At 39.8% G+C, this 24,972-nt stretch overlaps 1 protein-coding gene and 1 non-coding gene across 2 annotated transcripts; one reads left to right on the top strand and one right to left on the bottom strand.

Moving 5' to 3' along the window:
- Positions 1–2,562: 2,562 nt before the first annotated feature.
- Positions 2,563–3,282, bottom strand: LOC141699509 (uncharacterized). Its single transcript, XM_074503499.1, has 2 exons — positions 2,941–3,282; positions 2,563–2,772 (listed from the first exon to the last, which is right to left on the bottom strand). Exons 1-2 carry the CDS (start codon positions 3,280–3,282, stop codon positions 2,563–2,565), a joined length of 552 nt encoding a protein of 183 aa, XP_074359600.1.
- Positions 3,283–24,300: 21,018 nt separating this feature from the next.
- On the top strand, positions 24,301–24,407 carry LOC141709564 (small nucleolar RNA R71). Its single transcript, XR_012570133.1, has one exon. It is a non-coding gene; the product is annotated as a small nucleolar RNA R71 (small nucleolar RNA).
- Positions 24,408–24,972: the final 565 nt, after the last annotated feature.

The following is a 24,972-nucleotide window of genomic DNA, read 5'->3' as shown; positions in this document are numbered from 1 at the left end:
AGGAGAAACGGCCGTTTTAAGTAACGACGTTTCGCGAACGAATCATTACCCCTCGCCTTACTTTGAAACATATGTTAAAGACCTTAAAGGACTAATTGCGGTATGAAACAATTATTTTAAGTGGATTAGGCAGTTGGTAAGGTACTCGCGAAAGAATCGTTTTAAAATTCTTAATGGTTAATTTATTAAAAATAGTGGAGCCGAGGGTGCACGAGCGACTTAAGTGAATCGTTAAGCGCTAAAGCAAACGTTAGGGTTCAATTGGTTAAAGTCTAGTTTCTTAAGCGACCGGGGTTTAATTCCGACTTATGTTGTTGTTCATAGGTTATCGGACCCACTCTAAGCTTAAGTCTATCCGGGAGCACTCAGGCAAGTTTTCTACCCGTTATACTGTTGTTGTGATGTAAATATATGTATATGCATTATCTTGTGATAAGTGCATGATTGTTATTAGCAAATTTTGCGATATAGTGGAGCATGCTGATATGGTATATATGCATGTCTGTTTCGTAATCTGGTTATCTATCTGTTGATTTCAATACTTATAGTTGCATAATACCTATGCTAGAAATAAGCAGTAGTTGTGTATACCCTTAGTATAGGGAACCCAAAGGTGAACATATTTCTAAACCGGGAGTCGATGTTCCCGAGTATATTATATATATATATATTTATATATATAGGGATATAGTTTTCAAAACTATTGATCGAATAAGGTTTATTCGATAACTTTATTTTATTTAATGAATATTATTTGAATATTCATTCGAGGACTTATGACTCTGTTTATTCTATTTAATGATTATTAATTGGATATTCATTTGAGGATGTATGACTCCGTTTATTTTATTTAATGAATATTATTTATAATATTCATTCGAGGTATTATGACTCCGCTTATTATTTATTAATATTCTTTATTTTATTAAAGAATAATGTTTCGATAATCAAACTTATTTTCGATTATTCAAATAAAGATAGTACTTTCGTATAAGTATATCTTTGGTTATTTAATATTCATTTCAAGTATGAGTTTTAAAACTTCTACTTCGATTATTTTTATAAGGATTATCTTTATGAGAATATTATTTAAATAATAATATTCAGATATTTCTAATATCGGGACTGGTTTATTTTAATAAATCAGCAATACTCCAAACATTCTTAAAAATATTTTCGAGTCTTCAAAATGATTTCTAAAAGTTAGGGCGGATCCCAAAACTCATTCTTTTATATTTAAGATCCTCCTTTCGAAGGGGATTTAAATACTCGCTCAAAACCTGGGGGATCCGGCTCTGTGGTGTATTTTACATTCGCAACGTGGTTGCTGTTTTGAGAAAACAATTTGATTACTTGCTCAACGTTCGGGAAGTAAGTCCATCTAATTGAGTCGGCATAAGCGACAGGCCGGGGTACGGTCTATCAAAGTGTAAGTGGCTGGGTGGCGGTCCATCAACGCGTAAGAGGCCGGGTGGCGGTCCAACACAAGGTCCTTATGTGGCCAGGGTGATGACCGGTGGGGGATTCATCCATCTACTAGTAGAAAAGGTTACTTATTGGTATCTTTGCCTGATCAGCAAGATATCAGGTTTATGCCAAGGTTTTCTCCTTTCCAAATTCATTGGATATTGCAACTCTGTTTATAACTTTCATAACAGAGGTTTTCAAGGAGTGTATGAAATGTATATATATAGGTGTATATATATATCGAGACTAAATGAAGTATCTCGTAACTTCATTATTTATAATGATGTTCAAAGATTGAATCTATTCAAATCTTGTCTTGTAGTCTCATCTATGTGATGAACTTTTGAAACTAATTATAACTTGAACGGTGGTAGTTCAAGTAGTATTTGGAAAAGATATAAGTATATTGGAGTATCTTGTAGCTTCATCTTTTAAAGTTATATCTAGCAAATGATTATCTTATGCATGTCAAGACTTTCATGAGTACTATGAGAAGGCTCATATATTGTTAATGATTATACATATTATTTTGGGGGGCTTGCTGCTCACCCTTGCTTTCTTCTTTCATCATACAACAACAGATAGAAAAGATGAACAGGACCAAGGTCCCAATTCGCGAGTGGATAGGAAACGTTCCGCAGTTTCCTATAGGCGTTGATGTCGCTGTAGCTGAGGTAGGAACTACCAATAGGCTAGGCTTTCAACTTTTGATGTACCAGACTTATGTATCTTTATCAATTGTAATAATGGCAAAGAAATGTAAATCTATTCAGAAACCCTTTTAAGGTGTAATGGCATATAATTTTGGAATAAAATGACTCGTGTTACTTTTGGATATTCATCTATGAGACTATAACTTGTGGTGTGTGTGTTTATTGTGGGGTCACAGTACAGAGTAGTTGATTGTTTATTAAGATTGGGTGTTATTAAGGGAAATGGAACTCGTGACAACCCGGATCCCGACCCCGGATTTGGGGGTGTTACAATCCTTGTTAGGGGGTAACAGTCCTTGGTACAAGCATCATTCAAGTCAGTGAAGTCGATGCACATCCTCTACTTTCTATTGGCCTTCTTCACCATTACGGGGTTGGCCAATCATTCAGGGAATCGTACTTCCTCAATGCATCCAACTTCTAGGAGCTTCTCGACCTCCTGTTTAATGGCTTTCAGCTTATCAGGGGCATGAGTTCTCTTCTTCTGCTTTACAGCCTTTCGAGTCGGATCGACGTTTAACCTATGAGTTATAAGGTTCTGGTCAATCCCAGGCATATCAGCCGCTGTCCAAGCAAACACATCACTGTTCTTCTATAGAAAAGTTGTCAATTAATCTTTCAAGGGCTTGTCTAGAGATGCTCCAATAAACGTGACCTTCTCTGGGTCTAAGGAGTCCATGGGAATTGGGACCAAATCCTCTGCTGGCTTCCCTCACAGTTTGTCATTCTCTCGGACATACATGTCTTCTATAGGGAGGACCTGCCCCCCAGTTTCATCGGGGCTAAGTGCTGCAACATAGAAACTATGGGCCATCTTCTGATCTCCTGTCGCTTCTCCAATACCATTCCTCATTGAAAACTTCAGTACCATGTGGTAGGTTGAGGGCACGACTTTAAAAGCATGGATCCCTATTCTACCCATGTTAGTATTGTAAGTAGAGGCTGCCTTAATAACCTGAAAGTTCAACATCTGTGTGGCCTCTCTGGGCTCTTCCCTGATAGTCACGGGAAGTTGTATTACTCCTTCAACTTTGCATTCCATATGGTTAAACCCGTAGATGGGTGCGTCAGATGGAGTTAGTTGAGAATCATTGTAGCCCATCCTTATGAATGTATCATAGAAAAGAATATCCACATAAACTCATTGTCCACTAGGACCCTCATAACAAGACAATTTCTGATTACCGGTGTGATAACCAGGGGATCATCCTGAGGAAATTCCAAACCTTCAAGATCTGGGTCACCAAACTCAAGCGTCATCTCTGACTTAGAACGCTTAGATGGCTCTCCAACTATGTTCATTACTTCTCTCGCATAAGCCTTTCAAGAGTTCCTCGTAGTCTCAACTGCTGTAGGACCTACTGAAATCATATTGATTACTGGCCCTCAGGGCTGTGGGTTGCGATCTCTGTCGTTACCCCTTTCATCTCTTCGTTCATTATCTATTTTTTGGCCTCCGGCTTCTTCACCCTTGGTGAAGCATCCGAATTTTCCCCTTCAAATGAAATATTCAATCTCATCCTTGGATTGCTACAATCATCAGTGTCATGACCTACATCTTTGTGGAACCTGCAGTATCGACCTCTTGTCTCTTTTCTCGGGGTCTCCCCTTAGTGGCTTCAGCCAGTTGAACTCTTTGTCCTTCTAAATTTTTATAAGGATTTGGCTCTGTGCAGCATTCAACCTCGCATATTCAATAAACCTTGGTTGCAGATTCTTCTTAAAAGAGGGGGAGTTAGAGCTTTTGCTAATTCGTGGATACTTGTCCTTGGCATCGTACTCATGATCCGTCTTCCTCTTCTTGTTCCCAGAGGGTTCATTACTTATAGCTATCTTCTTCATACTTTCCTCCACCTTGATATACTTTCCGGCCCTATCCTGGAGGTGCAACATGCTTTCGGGAGGGCGCTTAACTAGGTTTATCTTAAAGAACTCGTCTCTAGTCCCTTGATATAGGTCTATTATAACTACCTTATCATCAAGATCAGGGACCTTCAAAGGCTCCTTCGTAAATCAATTCGGATATTCTCTCAGGGACTCTTTTTCTCCTTGGATTATGCCCATAAGAGAGGCCGAACTCTTCTCGTGTACTCTGCCACTTATGAAATGCTTGATAAAAGCTTGGCTCAAGTCCTTAAAGGATCCAATAGAGTTTAGGGGCATACTGATGTACCACCTTTGAGCCATACCCGATAGGGTTTGAGGAAAGGCCTAACATTTAATAGCGTCGTTCACAGGCTGTAGCAAAAGGGTGTTAGAGAACATCATGACATGATTAGCAGGGTTGGCAGTACCATCGTATGCTTTGATAGTGGGCATCTTGAACTTCCTTGAGATGTGGGCATTCATTATCTCATCAGTGAATGGTGGGTTTGGATCATCAAGATCTCCTAGGGGCATAAGATCACTTGAATCAGCCCTTGGGGCAACATCCCTTCTTGGTATTGGAGCATCCAGGTCTATGATTGGAGGAAGATCTCTCCGCCTCGCATCAAGTGGGGGTCTTGGGGTCAGGTGCGTCTCCAGGTCGCGCTTCAGCCTTTGGATCTCAGCTTCATGAGCCCTGATCCGCTCCTGGACATCTTGGGGATTCGTCCCTTGAGTGCCTCTGGGGCGCTGGTTAGTACTAGGTATCGGGTCTTTACCAGCATGCCTCCTTCTCGGAGCAACATCGTCATCCGATGATTCAGAGTCTCTATCAGTATAAGGTCCAAAGAATTCTTGATCCTCTGGAATAGGATCAAAGCCACGTATGTATTGGGGAGTCTGCCCTTATACTTCACTCCTATTAGAGTGTCCACTTCCTCTAGTTTCGGGGTATAGAGGCATCCCGTAAGGGGGGTTAGTGGTCACGATCGTCGAGTTCTTATACCCAACGGGTTGAAAGTTCACAGGTGCATGTAACTGCTGAAATTGGGGATTCATCCATTGAGAAGCTGGGGGATTCATCCCTTGTGGCTAATCCTCAGTTGCCCCTACCAGGGTTCATCCTTGGGTGGAGGCATAGGTTGAGTGCGATGGTACTTCCACCACTGATGCGATTGTTCGCGATGAGACATGCGCGTATATTCCACTTGTTTCTGCTCCGTGTATTCACCATGGTTGTTGTAGTCTTCCCACATATGGCGCCAAATATTGTGGAATAAGAACTAGAGTGCGTTAGTAATTAATGCTAGGGTTTGTGAACTTCGAGTTTTGATGGCTGCTCTCGCGTTCGGAACTATCGGTCCTTGCAAGATGCCTACGTATCTCTATATGATAGAGAATCAAGCCAAAAATGTAGTTCTATGTTGAAGGGTAGAGCCCTTTATATAGAGGTGAGTCTAGTGTTAGACTTGTGTTGGGAGACTTGGTGGACAAGTCTACAAATTAGATGATGATTAGGAGTCCAATAAGGGAAGGAACTCCTGAACCTTCTGTGTAGAACTTTGAGTTCATTTAAGACACATGTCACTGCTCTTCCAGCCGTATTGGTCCTAGTACGTAAACAACTTGTGTTTGTGGATCTTGACGACCTCTGCCGGTGACCCTTGTCTACATGAGTCATCTTGAGTCTGCTACGAACTCGGACCAGACCGGTCTGTACTGGACTTCAGTCAAGAAGATCAAGTGTAATTAATGCGATATTTAATAAGTCTTTAGGATTATTTTCTATCCATGTCACTTATAGAGTTGTTTTCCTTAAATATAATCGGTGTAATGAATATATCCCCTCAAAATAATAAATATCTAACATTAGTATTAAAATTATAATGAGATAATTATAAAATTAATATAAAGTACTAAATTCTTATATAAATAATGAAATTGTAATTATTATATATAATAATGATTAATCAATACATTTACATAAATCAGATACAATTAATACATGCACATTAAATATAATGTCATTAATATATAATAATATGGGGGCAAAAAAGTAATTTAAGCATGAATAAAATGTCTCACAAACCCCCTAATTGCTCTATTATATATATAACTAGCTCTATAGCCTGTGCAATGCACGAGCATGCTCTAAATTATACGAATATATTATTTTAATTGCAGTTGTTAACAGTATATTCATATTGTCTTCAGGTGGATAATAAATGTATTTATTTATTTATATAATGAGTAGTTTTGGGGTATGATGACATTAGTGCAAAATATGTTCTCCGACATTTGACATTAAGCCGAAACAACATTTGCAATGTATTCCTTATTGTCTACTAGGTGATTTATATGGATTATTTTTATGAAAATATATGTGATTTTTTGAACTATTGCAGAATATAGTAGTTCACATATACTTTTAATTTATAACTGTTATTTAAATTTAAGTCTTCTTGAATTATTATTTTTGACATTAATAAATCTCTCTCTAACTTATTCAATATTCAAAAATCCACGGCTCTGGACATGTTAAGCGGCTCATGGTTGCGTTTGATACAGAAATCTTATTATAATTATTCATATTCATTCATACCATTCGGTCACGTTGTGGCATGTAAGGACGCATCCAAACACCAATATAAATCAGCATGATCACATGTTTTATGAATACTATAAGCTAAACCACACACACACACACATTCATGCTTAATACATACTTTTTTCAGTTGATATTTTAATATTTAGTGGATCTAAATATTAGTATTAATGTTACATATGGTATATGTCATCAAATCGTGTGATAAATTATCATAGACAGTGTGTGACGAAAATCATTGAAATTTATGACAAACAATTATATTTTTTAATAATAAACTCTGTAATCATTTAAATATATATTACCACTTATTTATAAAATAAAAAATAACTATTATTCTCATTTTTTTTGGTATACTTTGACCCAATATACATGTTTTCGGTTCGTTGGTCATTAATACTCATGTAAAGCTCTAACCACAATAGCGTATTTAATTTATGTTATATGTTGTTATTCCCAGTGAACTAACAATGAGATTTACAGAAGGGGGGTTTAATGTAAATCTCAAAACTTTTTCAAGTTTTGAGTAGTTTCTAAGGCTAAGTGTTTAAGTGAACAAATGTGTGTGAATTGCTTGAAGCTGATACAGACAGATATATAGTCAAACACAAATGTAAAGAACACAAGGAACTTAAAAACTTTTCTGGTGGATTTGTTGTTCCACTAGAGATGTGTTATTTCAGAAAATCTGTGATTCAAAGAATTAAATCACAGCTGCTTCCTATTACAAACTAGATGATTTTCTCTCTGGATATTTCTAAACAGCTCAGGAAAATTCTTATCTAATTACTAGTTGCTACTTGGTTCATATACCACCAAGTTTACAAGTGAAGACAAAACTGTAAAATACAATTGAAAAGATTCTTCACATGTTTCTTCTTCATTTCTCTATCCAATGCAATCTAGGATAATCTGTGAATCTTTGAATACTTCCTTGTTTGCATCAGAATGGAAATGCTGCATTTTCTTGATTCCTCCTAGAGGCTTCCACATTCCAGTTTGTCTCTGTCAACCCATGTGCCTCTGTCAGCTTGTGAATTGTCATTATCAACTGCTAATGAACTAAGCATCCGTTGAAGCTTTCATCCGTTGATGCCTTATCTGTTAAGGCTTTATCCGTTGAAGCTTTATCCGTTGATGCATTATCAGTTGAAGTCTTTATCCGTTGAAGCACTTATCCGTTGATGGATATTATCCGTTGAAGCATTAGAGACATCCGTTGAAGCTTTGTTTCTTATCCGTTGAAGGTCTTCAATATCCGTTGATACTTCTTCACTTATACAAAATTATAAGGCATGAAATATTTACAATTAGCCCTCCTATTTGTATATCCATTAGTAGTCAACATGACTAATAATTTCCTACAACATCTAAGAATTACAACTTGAAACCAGAGAATGAAATGTGCTACAATACTAAACTTATTGATAAGTAAAGCTACTCCTTCAACGGATAGCCAAGATGGTCTTATCCGTTGAGGCTACAAACACTAGATTTCTACTTAAGTGTTTTGTTTAACTTATCATCAAACTAATACACATATTCCTAATAATCTCCCCCTATTTATGTCTACTAGAACTGTAGGCATAAATTTGGGTTTAGCTTGATGATAACAAAACACTTGACAAATATATAAACTGTAATAAAGCAGAAATTCAAAAGTGCTACAAAAATGTATATGCTGAGATGGAATTGAAGAATTACATTGTTTCCAAGGGTGCTCCTTTAGCCTGAGCAGATTAGTTTCTTTTCCTTTGATTCCTTGTTTTCTTTCCTAGCCTCCTGTCATTCTCCTCTATTTGAAGTTGAAGTTGTCTGTAGAATTCAGCTTCATCTTCTTCATTGATGTCTAACTTAGATTGCATATCCTTGAGAGTTTCATTACTGGCAATCTTGAGCTGATCTTCAATTCTGAAAAATCTTCTGACTCCTTTGTTGTCTCAAAACTCCATCAACCAATAAGGTGATTTGTGAATTGTAATTCCTCTTTCTTGAATGAGTAATGTTCTAGGCAAAGCATTGGGCTCCCTCCAAGTTTTCCTTATGTTGGCAATCTTGTTGAGAATCTCAGTCTTGGCAGTCCTGGTAAAGCCAGAATCCCTTTGTATGGCTGAGTAGACTCTAATCAAGGTAGAGTAGTCTTCATTCAGAATTCTGTAAAGAGGCCAGGTTCTTTCCCCATCTCCTTTGTATTTGAACACTAGTCTTTCTGGTAGCTGTCTGTAGGCAGCTATTCCCCTTACTTCCTCCAGCTCATCCAGATAGAGTTCAATGTCTGAAAATTCTTTTATGTCACAGATGTGAACATAATCATCCTTAGAGGCTTGAGGTTTATGCTTAGGCTTCTGTGTGAATTTGATTGAGGCTTTAGAGGGTGTTGATTTGATTCTTCTTTTCTGCTTCTTTGATGGTGGAGAAGAGGTTAGGAAGGTGGGCAATTTGATGGTGTCCCAATCAATTGGTTCCTCCTTGGGAATGATTGTTTCACCATGAATGTTCATGAAGGGGTCAGGCACAATGGGTTTAGGAATGGAGGGTAGTGGTTTGGATATTGATTGGGTTTCTTCAGTCTCATCTACCATCTTTCTCTTTGCATTGACCTTCTTTCTGTTCCCTTTCTGCCATTCTTCTCTTCCCTTACTTCTTTCCTCCATCTCAGTATCAACCATGTCCCCCATAGCTTCATCTTCACTTTTGTCTTCAATTTCTTTCTGTTCTTCAGCCTGACTTGACTTTAGCTATTTTTCAAGCTTTGCTTGTGCTCTTTTGTCAGCCTTTAGCTGTTTGGCTTCTTCCTTCAACCTTCTGGTTTCTTCCCTCTTGGCTATTGAGAATTCGGGATGTCCTTGCATCACACATATGCTCTTTCCCTCTCTGAAGATAATAGCCATGTTCCTCCTTACAGCCACATCCATGGTCTCTTTGAGCTTTGAGATACTTCTACCCAAAAGCTTGTCCTCATCAGCCTTTGGAAGAGGAAAATCCACTTCTTTCAGAGGATTCTTTGTAGAGTCCTTATTGGATCTGTTGTTGGGCTTGAGAACCATAGGTTTCAGATCCTTGGAAGAAGTCTCTCCAACCTTATTCCTCCCTACTGGCTTGAGTTCCATAATAATTGATTCCACTTTTGTGCTATGCTTCACAGATTGTGATTGAGAAGTTGTAGAACCGAATATTTGTTGCATCTTTTCATCAAACTTCTTCCTTTGCTCTTTGACTTGCAATTCAGCTGCTGCTATCTGGATTAGATCAATTCCATCAAGCTTTCTTTTGATTTGAATAATTGGAGAAGTGGTGATGACAGGAACTAGCACTTGAGAAATTTGAACTGTTGTTGATGGCTCTCCTTCCCCTTCCCCTTTATTCTCCCCCTTTTTGTTATCATCAAGGGTAGGGGTCAAGCCTTGTGCATTTGCCAGCTGCATGAGTAGATTTGTTTGAGTTTGTTGATTCCGAAGAATGGTGACCATAGAGTCTTCAATGATCTGAACTCTGGTTTCTAATCTGGCCAGTCTCTTGTCAGCATCAGATTTTTTCCTCAGTCTCCCCAACAAATCTTGCATAGTACCATAAGGTATGACTGAATCCAACTTCTCAGCATTGTAGGATTTTAGATCAGCAATATCCTGCTTGAGCTCATCCACACTTAGATTCTGTTTGAAATGCTGTAATTGCAAGAGATGCAGAGATTCCAGATGAGCTTGAAGAATTGCCTTGGTACCAGCATCTATAGTCTCCTGAAGGGCCTTCTGAATTGTCATGACTTGTCTGACCAAAGTGACACCAAACTCTCCTGGTGTTGATGCTTTTGCCCATGCCCATTCAGGAAGATCTGGAACAGAACTTGGGCCTGCTACTCCCCTAAGTTCATGCTCTCATCCAAAGAATCAAAGTCATCATCATTAGAATTTACTCCAAATTCTTCAGACGGCTCACCAGTTTGAGAAGGCGGTTTGTTAACAGCAGCTTTGTCTCTGAGAAGAGATTCTGAAGTGTGTACAATGTTTAATGTCTGTTTTGCCTCCACATTGCCCTGAGCAGCCAATAATTGATAGGCTGAAACAGGATGAGTAAAAGTGTCAGCATCCAAGGAAATGTTATCAATTACAGCTTTGTAATGTTGCTGAAATTGTCTTTCCTTTTCTGCATCATCCACTTTCATTGACTCACTAGCAATGGCTGGATCCACCCTTATAGCTTCTGTACCTGCCTTTCTCTCTTTTTCTCTATTTTCTTGCATCAGGGGCTCCCCCTGGCTCACACCACCCTCACACCCTCACCCTCACCTTCTAAGGTGGCACTCCCCTCACTCACTTTTGCCATGCTGGAAGAAATAGCATACATATGGTGACTCTCAACCTCTCCTTTTTCCTGGGAGCAACCCAGCCTCTCACTCAAAAGATCACTCCCTTCCCTCAAACCTAAAAGTGATTGTACAGTAGCCATGTCCTCTACAGTTGGAATTGTTTCTGTTATGGGTGTAGAGACCATCAACGGATAGGGAGTATCCGTTAAAGTGGAAACTGATGGTATCAACGGATAACTGCTGTTAAGCTTATCCGTTGAAGAACAACCACTTGTCAACGGATGAGAGATATCCGTTGAAGAAGGAAAAGATGTAGATATAGAAAGTGACATAATTGTTGAGTCTGTGTGAATTGATTTTAAGTGAGGTAACACAGATTCTTCAACTACATCTGAAAGAATTGGCTGATGATCCAACAAATCATCTAAAAGATGATGATCATCAGGTTTTGAGTGGGGCTCCTCCCTGAGTTTTAATGAGGGAGAATCAAGAATTGATGTGAATATCATATCCACATCCAGAGAGGGTGATGGAGAGTTTGATGATTGGTGTGTTTCTATTATGAGAGAATGGGGCTGTGACTCCACATTTGCTGGAATCACATCAAGCTGAATTTGAGAAGGCTCAGATACAGGTGGATGCATCTGTGCTGTGTGTGCCCCTTGTGTGGAAATTAGGGTCTTGACCTTCTTCTTTCTTGAAAAGGCTTTAATTGGTGAATGTGTGGCTTCGGTGTCCCTCCCTCTTTTGGTCTGTGTCCCTGGTTGGGGACTATTTTCAATAGTTGCACCCTTTTGGGAGGATGCAACTAGGGATGTGTTAGACTCCTTTTGAACCACCACAGTCTTTTGAGAGACTGTGGCTTGGCTGGCTTGGGTACCACTCACCTCTCCCACCTTATCCTGGGGGGTTTCTTGATGTTCACCCCTCCCCTCACCACTCACACCCTGTTCACTCCCTTCAGGGTTTATGGTAGTTGTTACAACTGTTGTCTTTTGAGAAACAACAGAGGTAGTTTTCTTTGACTTGAGTTTTGAAACTTTAGTTTTGGTGGCTTTGGTAGGAACCTGTTTGGGCAAAGACACAGATCCCATTGCCACACTGAAAGACAAACAAACAATGGGGTTGGAGATAGTAGGAGTTATAGAAATGTTTACCTCACTTACCTGTGGTGCATTCATGATTGGCAAATATACCAATGGCACCTGGCTGTTGAGGTTCATTCTCAAAAGGTCTGCAAGAACCCTTTTCTCTTGTGCCCAGCATTTGAGTTTATTATTCTCATTTGATATAACCAATCCTTCAGCAACATGGTTAGCCAATAACATAAAGAATCTAGCATAGTAGATGTTATGTGGTCTATTAGCTTTGTTACCTAATCTGGAACCTAATTCTAGCATGACACAGTTGCTAAAATTAAAGTACCTATCAGAAACTAGCATATAAAGCATATTAACAAGAGATGAAGTTATGGCATCAAAATTGCTAATCTTCCCAGAGAAAACCTTAATAAAGGCATCTCCAAGAAAACTCCATTCTTTCCTAAGGCCTTTCCTTCTAATGCTACCTAAACTAGCAGAATCAAAAGCATAGCCTATGGAATCTAACATAACAGATACATCTTTATCAGTGTGTGGTGTTATGGCATTATTCTCAGGTAACTTAAAGCAAGACTGTATATCATCACAGTTAATGCAATAATCCTTACCTTTGAGAGAGAAGGCAATAGTCATATCTGTGGAGTTGAACTCTGCAGTTGTCCAAATCTCCTCAATCACCTCACAGTAGATGGTTGGGGCTTCCAGCATTGCATAGCTCAGTTTGCAGTGTTTGATGAAGTCCATCATCTTGTGATAATCAGAATGGGCTTCATTCTTTTCAACCAAGGCTACGAAATTATTCTTTTCATAAACAAATCCTGTTTGAGACATAATTTTGACTACTGGTGCCATTGTTGTGAGTAGAGGTTGCAGAGAAAAAACTTGAGAATTTTGGAAGAGAAGGAGAATGAAAATTGCAAGAAAGCGTAAAGTGAAAAATAAGAGTTCAATGGGCTTTTATACTTTCTTGAATTAAAACGTAAATAAAATGATACTTTTAAGTAAATTACAGCCGTTTAAGAATAAATAAAACTGTAGAAATTCTAAACTGCCTTTAAAACAAATACATACAACAGTGTATATCTGTATCAACGGTTAAGTAAAGAAATCAACGGCTGTGATTTACTAAAAGTAACTGATGTGACACTTTAACGGATAAGGTAAATAGTTATCCGTTGATGACCAACACTATTTTATCCGCTGAGGGATAAAATTACCAGAAATGTATTTGTCTTTCAACGGATAATGAACATCCGTTGATAAAACAATTTTGGCTTTCAACTGATAGGGAATATCCGTTGATAGGATAGGTCTTTCTTGAAGCCAACTTTGTTCTTGCAGCAAATTCATTTCAGGCTCCAATGCAGATTATGTAGAAGACATAAATTTATGAATAATTAAGCATACCTACCTCACTTACTAATCTTGTGAATGTTGATTCATCAAGTGGCTTGGTAAATATGTCTGCAATCTGCTTTTCACTTGGAACAAAATGAAGTTCCACTGTACCTTTCATCACATGTTCCCTAATGAAATGATACTTGATATCAATGTGCTTGGTTCTTGAGTGCTGCACTGGATTTTCAGTAATGGCAATGGCACTTGTGTTGTCACAGAATATTGGAATTTTGTCAACAGTCAAACCATAGTCAAATAGTTGATTCCTCATCCATAGTATCTGTGCACAGCAACTACCAGCAGCAATGTACTCAGCTTCAGCTGTTGATGTAGAAACAGAGTTTTGCTTCTTGCTGAACCATGACACAAGCTTGTTCCCTAGAAATTGACATGTGCCAGTTGTGTTTTTCCTGTCTATTTTACAGCCTGCATAATCTGCATCTGAGTAGCCAATTAGATCAAAACCAGATTCTCTAGGGTACCAAATTCCTAGATTTGGAGTCCTTTTGAGATATCTGAAGATTCTTTTAATAGCCACTAAGTGAGATTCTTTAGGGTCAGCTTGAAATCTAGCACAGAGACATGTACAAAACATTATATCAGGTCTACTAGCAGTTAAATATAAAAGTGAGCCAACCATGCCTCTATAACTTGAAATATCCACAGACTTTTCAGCCTTGTTTAATTCAAGCTTGGTGGCAGTGGCCATGGGAGTTTTTGCAGATGAACAATCCATTAAGTCAAACTTCTTTAAAAGATCATAAATGTATTTAGTTTGACTAATGAAAATTCCATCACTAACTTGTTTAACTTGTAAACCAAGAAAATAAGTTAGCTCTTTCATCATACTCATTTCATATTTACTTTGCATTAACTTAGCAAACTTTTTACAAAGCTTATCATCTGTAGATCCAATTATAATATCATCTACATAAATTTGAACAAGTATTTTAGAGCCATTAATATTTCTAAAGAAGAGAGTTTTGTCAACAGTAGCTCTTGTGAAGTGATTATCTAGAAGGAATTTTGACAAAGTCTCATACCAGGCTCTAGGTGCTTGCTTTAGTCCATAGAGTGCTTTCAACATATAATACACATAGTCTGGAAAGTTTGGATCTTCAAATCCTGGAGGTTGGCTTACATAAACTTCTTCCTCCAATTCCCCATTTAGAAATGCACTCTTGACATCCATTTGATAGACTTTGAAATTGGCATGGGCTGTATATGCTAAAAAGATTCTGATGGCCTCAAGTCTGGCAACTGGAGCAAATGTTTCATCAAAATCTATCCCTTCTTGTTGAGAATAGCCTTTAGCAACCAATCTGGCTTTATTCCTTATGACAATGCCATTTTCATCCATCTTGTTTCTGAATACCTATTTTGTGTCAATAGAATTCTTGTTCTTTGGCTTGGGTACCAGCTTCCATACTTTGTTCCTTTTAAATTGGTTTAGCTCCTCTTGCATTGCTAAAATCCAATCTGGATCCAATAGAGCTTCTTCCACTCTCTTAGGTTCCTTCTGTGATAGAAAGCTACTATACAGACATTCATCTTGAGTAGCCCTTCTAGTTTGCACTTTAGATGTAGCATCACCAATGATCAGTTCAAAAGGGTGATTCTTGGTCCATTTCCTTTGAGGTGGTAGATTAACTCTAGATGAGGTTGCCTCAGTATTGTCATGATGTGAGATAGAGTGTTGATTGGTTGAATCTCCCCCTGAGTTGCTGATCCTTTGAAAGGAATTGGGAGCTCTATCAACTGATGAAGTGAATTAATTATCCGTTGATAGACTGTGATCAACGGATGCTTCATTATGAATTTCAACGGATGATGCACTTTGTCTTTCAACGGATGCTGCATTGCTTCTTTCAACGGAAGCTGAATTATGACTTTCAACGGATGCAGCATTCTGTGCATTATTGTTAGGGCGAAAACACGCGCTAATATTCACGCAAGTATACGCGTTCGCAAGTAATATAGAATATTTTCTAGTTCGTTCCCTCAGAGACTCAGACTAAATTATTGTCTAATTAAACTCACTCACCAATGTATGATTACTTCTCAATGTTAAGATAATAACACTTAAAATTGTTAATTAAATATTAACTATAATTAACTACTTAATTAACCACTTAACTAACACTTCAATTTATCAATAATAAAACACTCATGAGATCACAACTTCATTATTACTTCCTTCTATAGCCATTGTTATTACCTTTAGCATGTGACAGTGATGATATTAATCGAATAACACGAAACTGATAAAAGCCAACTTTCATTGTACTAATACCATTCTACCAAGCATCCACAATTAAGATAGAAGTTGAATAGTCATCAATTATGTTGAGTTCCTATATGTCTACAGAAATTGACAACACAACGATTTAAGCACAAGTTATTCCTTTTGATTACATAGGGCAAATAAAATTGTTAGAGTTACCCACTAATCATGCTCAACTTACATGAACCTATGCTAGCATGGCAAGTTCTAAATCTCAAGATCCACCATCGCTTCATAAGAGATTAACACCCTATCTTATATGTTCGCGACGCACATAAGATGAATACGCACAACCAATACTAGATATCATGCAATAATCACACACTAAAATATTAAACAATTAACTAAAGAATTCCATAATAAATCCGTTGCAACCCCATGATCACGATTAGCCCATAATAGAACTTATCACCATCATGGGTTCATATGAAATCATGACAAACAAACACAAGAAAATAATAACTAAACTAATTATATTAAAACGGAGTACGTCACAAGAGTAAATAAGTCAAAGCAAGAAAACTAGCATCCAACGTTATAACGAAACAAGAATCACAAGAAAATATGCTTCCTCTTCGTTGCGGTGTGCTAAATCGGTCTTCTTCCTTATCTCCTTCGCTTCTTGCGTAAAACACAATCTTCTTCTTCTTCTTCTTCTTCTTGAAAACGTCTCAAATCTACTTATATAATAGTCCCATAAAACTCAGATTAAATAGAAGTTGGAAGCCAAACAGAAGTAGAAGTCTAAAATAATTCAGCAAAATTCCCGACCCTGCGCGCAGGTTGCTGCGCGGCCGCTCAGCATTGCTGCGCGGGCGCGCAGGCCTCTACTGGAAAAAAATCCAGGTTTGCTCCGTTTCTTCGCCGTAATCTGCCCATTCCTTTCCTCTCGCAATGGTGAACACATGCCAAGGCTTATTCTTGATGATTCCTCCCCCGAAATGCAACTAATACCCTGAAATGCATAAACACTAGAAAAACGCATCAAATACACAAAATACTTGATTTCAAGACACCAATTTAAACCATTTTAAGACGTTCTAAGTGGTATAAAATGCCACTTATCACACCCCCAAACTTAAATCGATGCTTGTCCTCAAGCGTCACAGACTCAAAAACAAATAAAAATATGCATGAATGCAATCTATATGAAAATGCAACGATCCCCCTTACTACAATTAACCAACCAAATTGTCACATCTCAACGAATGCAGTTAGACAACTAAAGATCAATAAACTCATGCAAACGGACATACAGCCAGAAATGTGGTGTGTGCAAATGCTTAACAGATATGCTTCGGAACTAGACCAATTACTATGACTAGACTATCCTCAAGGCAATCCTACGATTATACAAAGAATAAAAATTCTAGGCACAAAGTGATATACAACACTACAAGAACTCTGGAGCTTACTACGGAATCGTGCTTTTTATTTACAACTCAAATGCTTATTTGACCGTGCAATGAGTGAGGTCCACAAAAGACTTATACAATGGTATCCATGTAACGAGCGTTAGGTTAGCGGATCCCAGACTCTAAAAGCCTTAGGTCACTAGGCACAAAGTCCCCTAAGAACTTAATAACTCGAATACCAAAGAGCCCACTCTTGATCAATTATGCAATTTTTTTTTTTTAATAACTTCTGAGCAAGTGCGTTTCGCTCCATCTTGCTCAACCCTAGACTACTCGCAACATATGCGAGCCGGCTACTAGCCATTTGACGCCTAGCCACAACTAGCAACAACTTCCATATTTTTTTCTCCAAATTTTTTTCTTTTTTCATGTCTTTATCACTAAGAACCTATAATCGAATTCTAAGCATAATAAGTAGATTGACCTTGAAAACAACCAAATCATAACAACAATCTAGCCCTTACGCATTCTTTAAGACTTAGTGGACTTACAATTGTTTCTAGCATGCATATCAACCTACACAACTTAATATCACTTTAATGCTATCACTACACTCGCATCAATATCACAATTCAGTCGATAACTTATTGCAAAAGGGACCATGGTAAATGCATGAGCTACATGACATTCATAAAAAAAAAAACTAAATGGCATAAATTATGCAACTATATGAACTAAACTATCATGAATATGCAACTAAATGACACACACACAATATTCCTTAACTACCACCCCCAAACTAAAAATCTTCACTGTCCTCAGTGAAAGTAGTAGAAAGGAACACAGGGTATACCTACTCGGAGTCATCATCATCATCACCCTCAGTGGGTGGAGTATCAGGCGGTGGGTATGCAGAGTCCTTACCAAAAACTGGCCACTGGATATCAGCTCCAAGGCCTCGAAAAGCAGTCCCTAACGCAAGGGTGAGCTCCTGAGCAAACCTGCTCTGCATCTCATACATGGCATCCATCCGCCGTGAAAGCCTCCTATACTGGGCATCACCCATCCCAGCACCCTCCTGAGCTCTCGAAGAACCAGCCTCACCACGCCCTGGCCTAGCCATAGTAGCACCTCGTGCTGGACGCCCTCCTAGAAGACGATAACCCAGCCCATGCTCCTCAGGCTCACCACCGGTCCACTCCTGCATTCCATTCAGAGTGCCAGAATCAATCGGAGCTGCTGGCAACTGCAACTGCTCATGAGCCGGCCAGTTCACTCCCACTGCTCGGCATAGCTTCGTAACCGTGGATGCATAAGGGATGTTCATATGCTTTGCTCCCCTCAAAAACTTCAGAATTCCTTGGTAGATAAACTCACCAAGGTCCATATAGTACTCATCATGCAGAATTCCCCACAACAACTGTGCTCTCTCAACTGTGACCTCGTGTGCATGTGAAGAAGGCAAAATATTAGCACATATAAATGCATTCCATGCACGGGCATACCTGTTCATGGCAATCGCCGGAAAGTGACGATACTCATTATTGCCTGGACTGCGGGTCCAAACTGTGCCCGGTCGACAGAGAGTCGCACAAATGAAATCCAAGTCAAAATCCTCAGCAGTCTTTTCATTCCAGTTCTCCTCCTCGGGCTTCCTCTCTCGCTGTCCAATCACACGGCGAATCGCCGCAGGATGATAATCAACCGTCAGCCCACGGACTACAGAAAACCCATTCTTTTCAGCCTTCGCGTTCGCGTAGAACTCGCGAACAACGCTCATCGGTACTGCTTCGGGTGACTCACAAAAAGCTATCCACCCCTTCTCTGCAATCATGGGCAACAACTCACCATCCCTCCCTGATGGTAAAAACCCCCTCTCCTTCAGAATCGGCTTCCCCAACAGCCTAGTGTACTCCTCCTCCGCAGCTCTGTCAGTTAACCGAGGCCTTGCAGCAGTACCCCTCGATGAATCAGCAATAGGAACTGTGCTGCTGCTGTCAATAGTGCGTGCTCTCTTGGGTGCCATTGATTCGTGAATAAAAGTGTGTAAGAACTGATTTTTGATGTTTGTGAGAGAGTTTAAGTGTAGGAAGTTTTGTGGGAGATATGTAGGATAGGTGTATGTATATATAGGGTGTGGATTAGATTAGGGTTTGGGAATTAAGGGATAAAATGATGGGGTAGTGGGAACAATTCGTGGGTTTATGGGCTAAAACTGTTTTTGTGTTTTTGTTTGTTTGTTTTTTTTTCTTCTGAACTGTAAAAAATTTTCTGGAGCTGCGCGCCCGCTCAGCATAGATACGCGGGCGCGCAGAGGGTCTCTGGAAAAAAAATTTTCAGCCCCTATTTTCTGATTTTTTTTGTGTTTTTGGATAGGTTATTAACTTCTAAGGGTTCCTGTAACAACAATTCATGGGTTGCCTCCCACGCAGCACTTCTTTTTCGTCATTAGCTTGACGTTCCGTACCTTTCTCAAGTAGTCAACAAAATGGCACTAACCACCTCTCGGTTTGCCATGTCCCCATAGTAGTGCTTCAACCGCTGACCGTTAACCTTGAATGCTTGGTCCGAATCATTCTCAAAAATTTCCACCGCTCCATGTGGAAACACAGTTTTGACAATAAAAGGTCCAGACCACCTTGATTTCAACTTCCCAGGAAAAAGTTGGAGCCGAGAGTTGAATAAAAGAACTTGTTGCCCTGGCACAAATAACTTAGGATGTAGCTTCCTATCGTGCCACCTCTTCACCTTTTCCTTATACATTTTGTTATTCTCGTACGCTTGAAGTCGAAATTCATCAATTTATTAAGCTGAAGCATTCTTTTCTTACCAGCTGCATCTAAATCCAGGTTCAATTTCTTCAATGCCCAGTAGGCCTTATGCTCAAGCTCCGTCGGTAGATGACATCCCTTACCGTACACCAACTGAAACGGTGACATCCCAAGTGGAGTTTTGTATGCTGTTCTGTAAGCCCAAACAGCTTCATCGAGCTTTAAAGACCAATCCTTCCTTGATGGACAAACAACCTTCTCTAGAATACGCTTTATCTCTCTGTTAGACACTTCCGCTTGACCATTTACTTGCGGATGATAGGCAGTAGCTACTCGATGATTCACATTATAACGCTGCATCATAGAAGTGAACTTACGGTTGCAAAAATGCGATCCTTCATCACTTATGATTACCCGAGGTGTTCCAAACCTTGTGAAAATTTGCTTATGAAGAAAATTTAGCACTGCCTTTGCATCATTTGTCGGTAAAGCTTTAACTTCGACCCATTTTGAGACATAATCGACTGCCAGCAAGATGTACTGATTATTACAAGACGCGATAAAAGGCCCCATGAAATCGATTCCCCACACATCAAAGACCTCGACTTCAAGCATCACATTTAATGGCATCTCATCCTTCCTTGACAAATTTCCCACTCTTTGGCAACGATCACACCTTAAAACAAACTGGTGAGCATCCTTGAACAAAGTATGCCAGAAAAAACCTGCTTGCAGAATACGAGCTGCCGTTTTCTCACCTCCATAGTGTCCACCATAAACCGTGGAATGGCAGTCTCGTAATATCCCCTCCGTCTCACAGAACGGGATACATCTCCTGATGATCTGGTCAGCTCCCTGTCTAAACAAATATGGTTCATCCCACATATACCACTTCACCTCATGCAGAAACTTCTTCTTTTGAGAGGATGTCAAATTAAGAGGCATTATATTGTTTACGAGATAGTTTACAATATCTGCAAACCATGGTTCTTCCTCCTGAATTGCAAACAACTGCTCATCCGGAAAAGATTCATTGATTAATGTCCTATCTTGTGAAGTAGAATCGGGATTCTCCAACCTAGAGAGATGGTCAGCTACTTGATTCTCAGTACCTTTTCTATCTTTGATCTCTAACTCAAATTTCTGAAGTAAAAGCACCCAACGAATGAGTCTCGGCTTCGAATCCTTCTTAGAAACCAGATAGCGAATAGCTGCATGATCAGTGAATACTGTTACTTTCGTACCAAGCTGATAAGATCGAAATTTCTCAAAGCCAAAGACTATAGCCAAAAGCTCCTTCTCAGTAGTGGTGTAGTTCAATTGGGCACCATTTAAAGTCTTACTCGCATAGTAGACCACATGGAAGAGATTTTTCTTGCGCTGTCCCAGAACTGCACCTACCGCATAATCACTCGCATCACACATCATCTCAAACGGTTCTGTCCAATCTGGTGCTGTAATAACTGGTGCAGTGATCAAACTCTTCTTGAGAGTCTCGAATGCTGCCAAACATTCATCATCAAATTTGAACGGCACATCTTTCTCAAGCAAATTGCACAACGGCTTAGATATCTTTGAAAAGTCCTTGATGAATCGCCGATAAAAACCCGCATGACCAAGAAAACTACGGATTCCTTTCACAGAATTAGGTGGGGGAAAATTTTCAATGACTCCCACCTTGGCCTTGTCCACCTCCAGACCCTTGCTAGAGACCTTATGCCCAAGGATAATGCCTTCACGCACCATAAAATGACATTTCTCCCAATTAAGCACCAAATTAGTTTCCACGCATCTTTTGAGTACGGCGCGTAGATTATTCAAACATTCATCATATGAGTGTCCAAAGACGGAGAAGTCATCCATGAACACTTCGACGTTATTTCCAATCATGTCAGAGAATATAGCCATCATACATCTCTGAAAAGTGGCCGGGGCGCCACATAACCCAAACAAAACTCTGCGAAAAGCAAATGTGCCAAATGGACAAGTGAAGGTAGTTTTTTCCTGATCCTCTGGTGCAATACAAATCTGATTATACCCGGAATAACCATCCAGAAGACAAAAATACTCATGACCCGCCAATCTGTCAAGCATTTGATCAATAAATGGAAGGGGGAAGTGATCCTTCCTTGTGGCTTTGTTCAATTTTCTATAATCCATGCATACTCTCCATCCTGTAACTGTTCGAGTAGGGATGAGCTCATTCTTTTCATTTGCGACCACAGTGATACCTCCCTTCTTAGGTACACATTGTACGGGGCTCACCCACGAGCTGTCAGAAATAGGATAAATGATGCCTGCATCTAGCCATTTCAGAATTTCTTTCTTCACCACCTCCTTCATGATGGGATTCAGTCTTCGCTGCTGTTCCACAGTTGGCTTACTACCTTCCTCTAGCAGAATTTTATGCATACAATATGAAGGACTTATCCCCTTGATGTCTGCTATGGTCCATCCTATAGCCGATTTGAATTCTCTCAAAATCCTTAAGAGCTTGTCTTCCTCACTACCTGAAAGGTCAGATGAAATAATAACAGGTAAAGTAGATGAATCACCTAAAAAAGCATACCTCAAGTGTTCAGGTAATGGTTTGAGCTCCAAGGTAGGTGCTTCCTCTATTGATGGTTTGAGCTTCCCTTCAGCATTCTTAAGGTCAGAAGTACCAAGAGATTCAAATGATATGTCCAGCTTTCGCTTCCATGGAGAAGCGTTCAGATATTGTAATTGCTCGTTGCTATCTTCATCATCGCTGTCAAAATCCCCCACTAAGGCCTTTTCCAATGCATCAGACATTAGCATGTGATCGAGTTCCGAAGTAACCGCAGTATCAATCAAATCCACTTTTAAGCACTCCTCATCTTCTGTAGGGAATTTCATTGCCTTGAATACATTGAAGGTCACATCCTGATCTTGGACCCGCATAGTAAGTTCACCTTTTTGCACATCTATCAAGGTACGGCCAGTAGCCAAGAAAGGCATTCCCAAGATTATGGGAATCTTCTTATCTTCCTCAAAATCCAGAATAACAAAATCTGCTGGAAAGAAGAGCTTATCCAGCTTGACGAGCACATCCTCAACTATGCCCCTTGGGTAAGTAATGGAACGGTCAGCCAATTGTAGCGACATGTATGTGGGTTTTGGATCAGGCAGATCCAGCTTTTTAAAGATCGACAACGGCATCAGATTAATGCTTGCTCCCAAATCACAAAGGCACTTGTCAAAAGTTAGATTGCCAATGGTGCAAGGAATGGTGAAGCTTCCTGGATCTTTCAGTTTTGGTGGTAACTTTTGCTGCAGAACAGCGCTGCATTCTTCCATGAGAGCAACGGTTTCAAGGTCATCCAGTTTCACCTTCCTTGCAAGAATAGTCTTCATAAACTTCGCATAACTAGGCATTTGTTCCAGAGCCTCAGCGAAAGGTATATTGATGTGAAGTTTCTTGAACACCTCCAGAAACTTCCCGAACTGTCTATCCAGCTTTTGTTGCTGCAATCTCTTAGGAAAAGGTGGTGGAGGATAGAGCTGTTTCTCCCCTGTATTAGCCTCAGGCAGAGTGTGTTCAACAGTAGTCTTCCTTGGTTCCGCCGCTTTCTCCTTTTGCTTAGATTCTTCATCTCTAACTTCAGCTTCGACTTCCTTTGCCTTTTCAGCATCAGCCACTTTTCCAGACCTTAAGGTAATAGCCTTGACTTGCTCTTTAGCTTCCTTCCTGCCTGGTACTTCCGTGTCACTGGGAAGAGTGCCAGGTTGACGATTGAGCACTGCATTGGCTAATTGACCGATTTGATTTTCCAAGGTCTTGATAGAAACCGCCTGACTCTTGCACAACAGCTTAAGTTCCTCAAAATCAGCACTAGTGGGTGCAGCTGTACTTCCCTATTGAGGATATGATTGCCTTGTAGCATACTGCTGTGGTTGCTGGAATCCAGGTGGGTTAAACTGTTTACTCACTCCTTGCTGATATGGTGGATGAATAGCATTCTGATTATTCCCCCAGCTGAAATTTGGATGATTTCTGTTATTAGGATGATAGGTCGCTGGCACAGTCTGCTGTTGTCGCTGATAATTATTCACATACTGAACAGATTCGTTGACAAGAGAACACTGATCCGTAGCATGAGAATCTGCACAAAGCTCACAAACCATAGCTATTTGATTAACTCCATACGTAGCCAGAGAATCAACCTTCATTGATAGCGCTTGGAGCTGGGCTGCAATAGCGGTGGCTGCATCAACTTCCAGAATACCTGCTACCTTGCCTGACGTCATCCTCTGAGTTGGGTTTTGATGCTCATTTGCAGCCATCGTCTCTATAAGATTATACGCCTCAGTATAGCTTTTAGCCCATAAGGCTCCTCCAGCTGCTGCATCGAGCATGGGCCGAGATTGGTCCCCCAAACCATTATAGAAACCAGTGATCACCATCCAATCCGGCATTCCATGATGTGGACATTTTCTCAACATTTCCTTGTAGCGTTCCCAAGCCTCGCACATAGATTCTGTAGGTTGCTGCGCAAACTGAGTAAGAGCACTCCTCATAGCAGTAGTCTTTGCCATTGGATAAAACTTCACCAGAAACTTTTGCGCAAGATCTTGCCACGTAGTGATGGACCCAGCTGGTTCAGAATGTAACCAGTCTTTAGCCTTATCCCTCAGTGAGAATGGGAAAAGCCTCAACTTGATAGCCTCATCAGTCACGCCATTATACTTAAAAGTGCTGCAGATCTCGACAAAATTCCTCATGTGCATGTTGGGGTCTTCAGTTGCCGCTCCTCCAAAAGAAACAGAATTCTGCACCATCTGAATAGTGCCCGGCTTGATTTCAAAGGTGTTAGCTTGAATAGCCGGATGAAGGATGCTTGACTGAATGTCATCAATTTTAGGCCGAGAATAATCCATAAGAGCTGGATCAGCTTGAACAATATGATCTCCCATGTTTACTGGTTCTTTCTGCTCAGTTCCTGAATCCGAATCCTCAAAATCTAACTTCTCCGGAATATCAAGAACTTCGTCTGTCTCCTCAGCTGTATCTAAAGTCCTCTTGCGAGCACGAGAACGAGTTTGCATAAACGCTTGCTAAAGTACCTGAAACACAACCGAAAAGAGT

This window comes from Apium graveolens, chromosome 2, assembly GCF_009905375.1.
Source record: "Apium graveolens cultivar Ventura chromosome 2, ASM990537v1, whole genome shotgun sequence".
NCBI classification, from domain to species: Eukaryota; Viridiplantae; Streptophyta; class Magnoliopsida; order Apiales; family Apiaceae; genus Apium; species Apium graveolens.
This window is presented reverse-complemented; position numbering and strand designations above follow the sequence as displayed.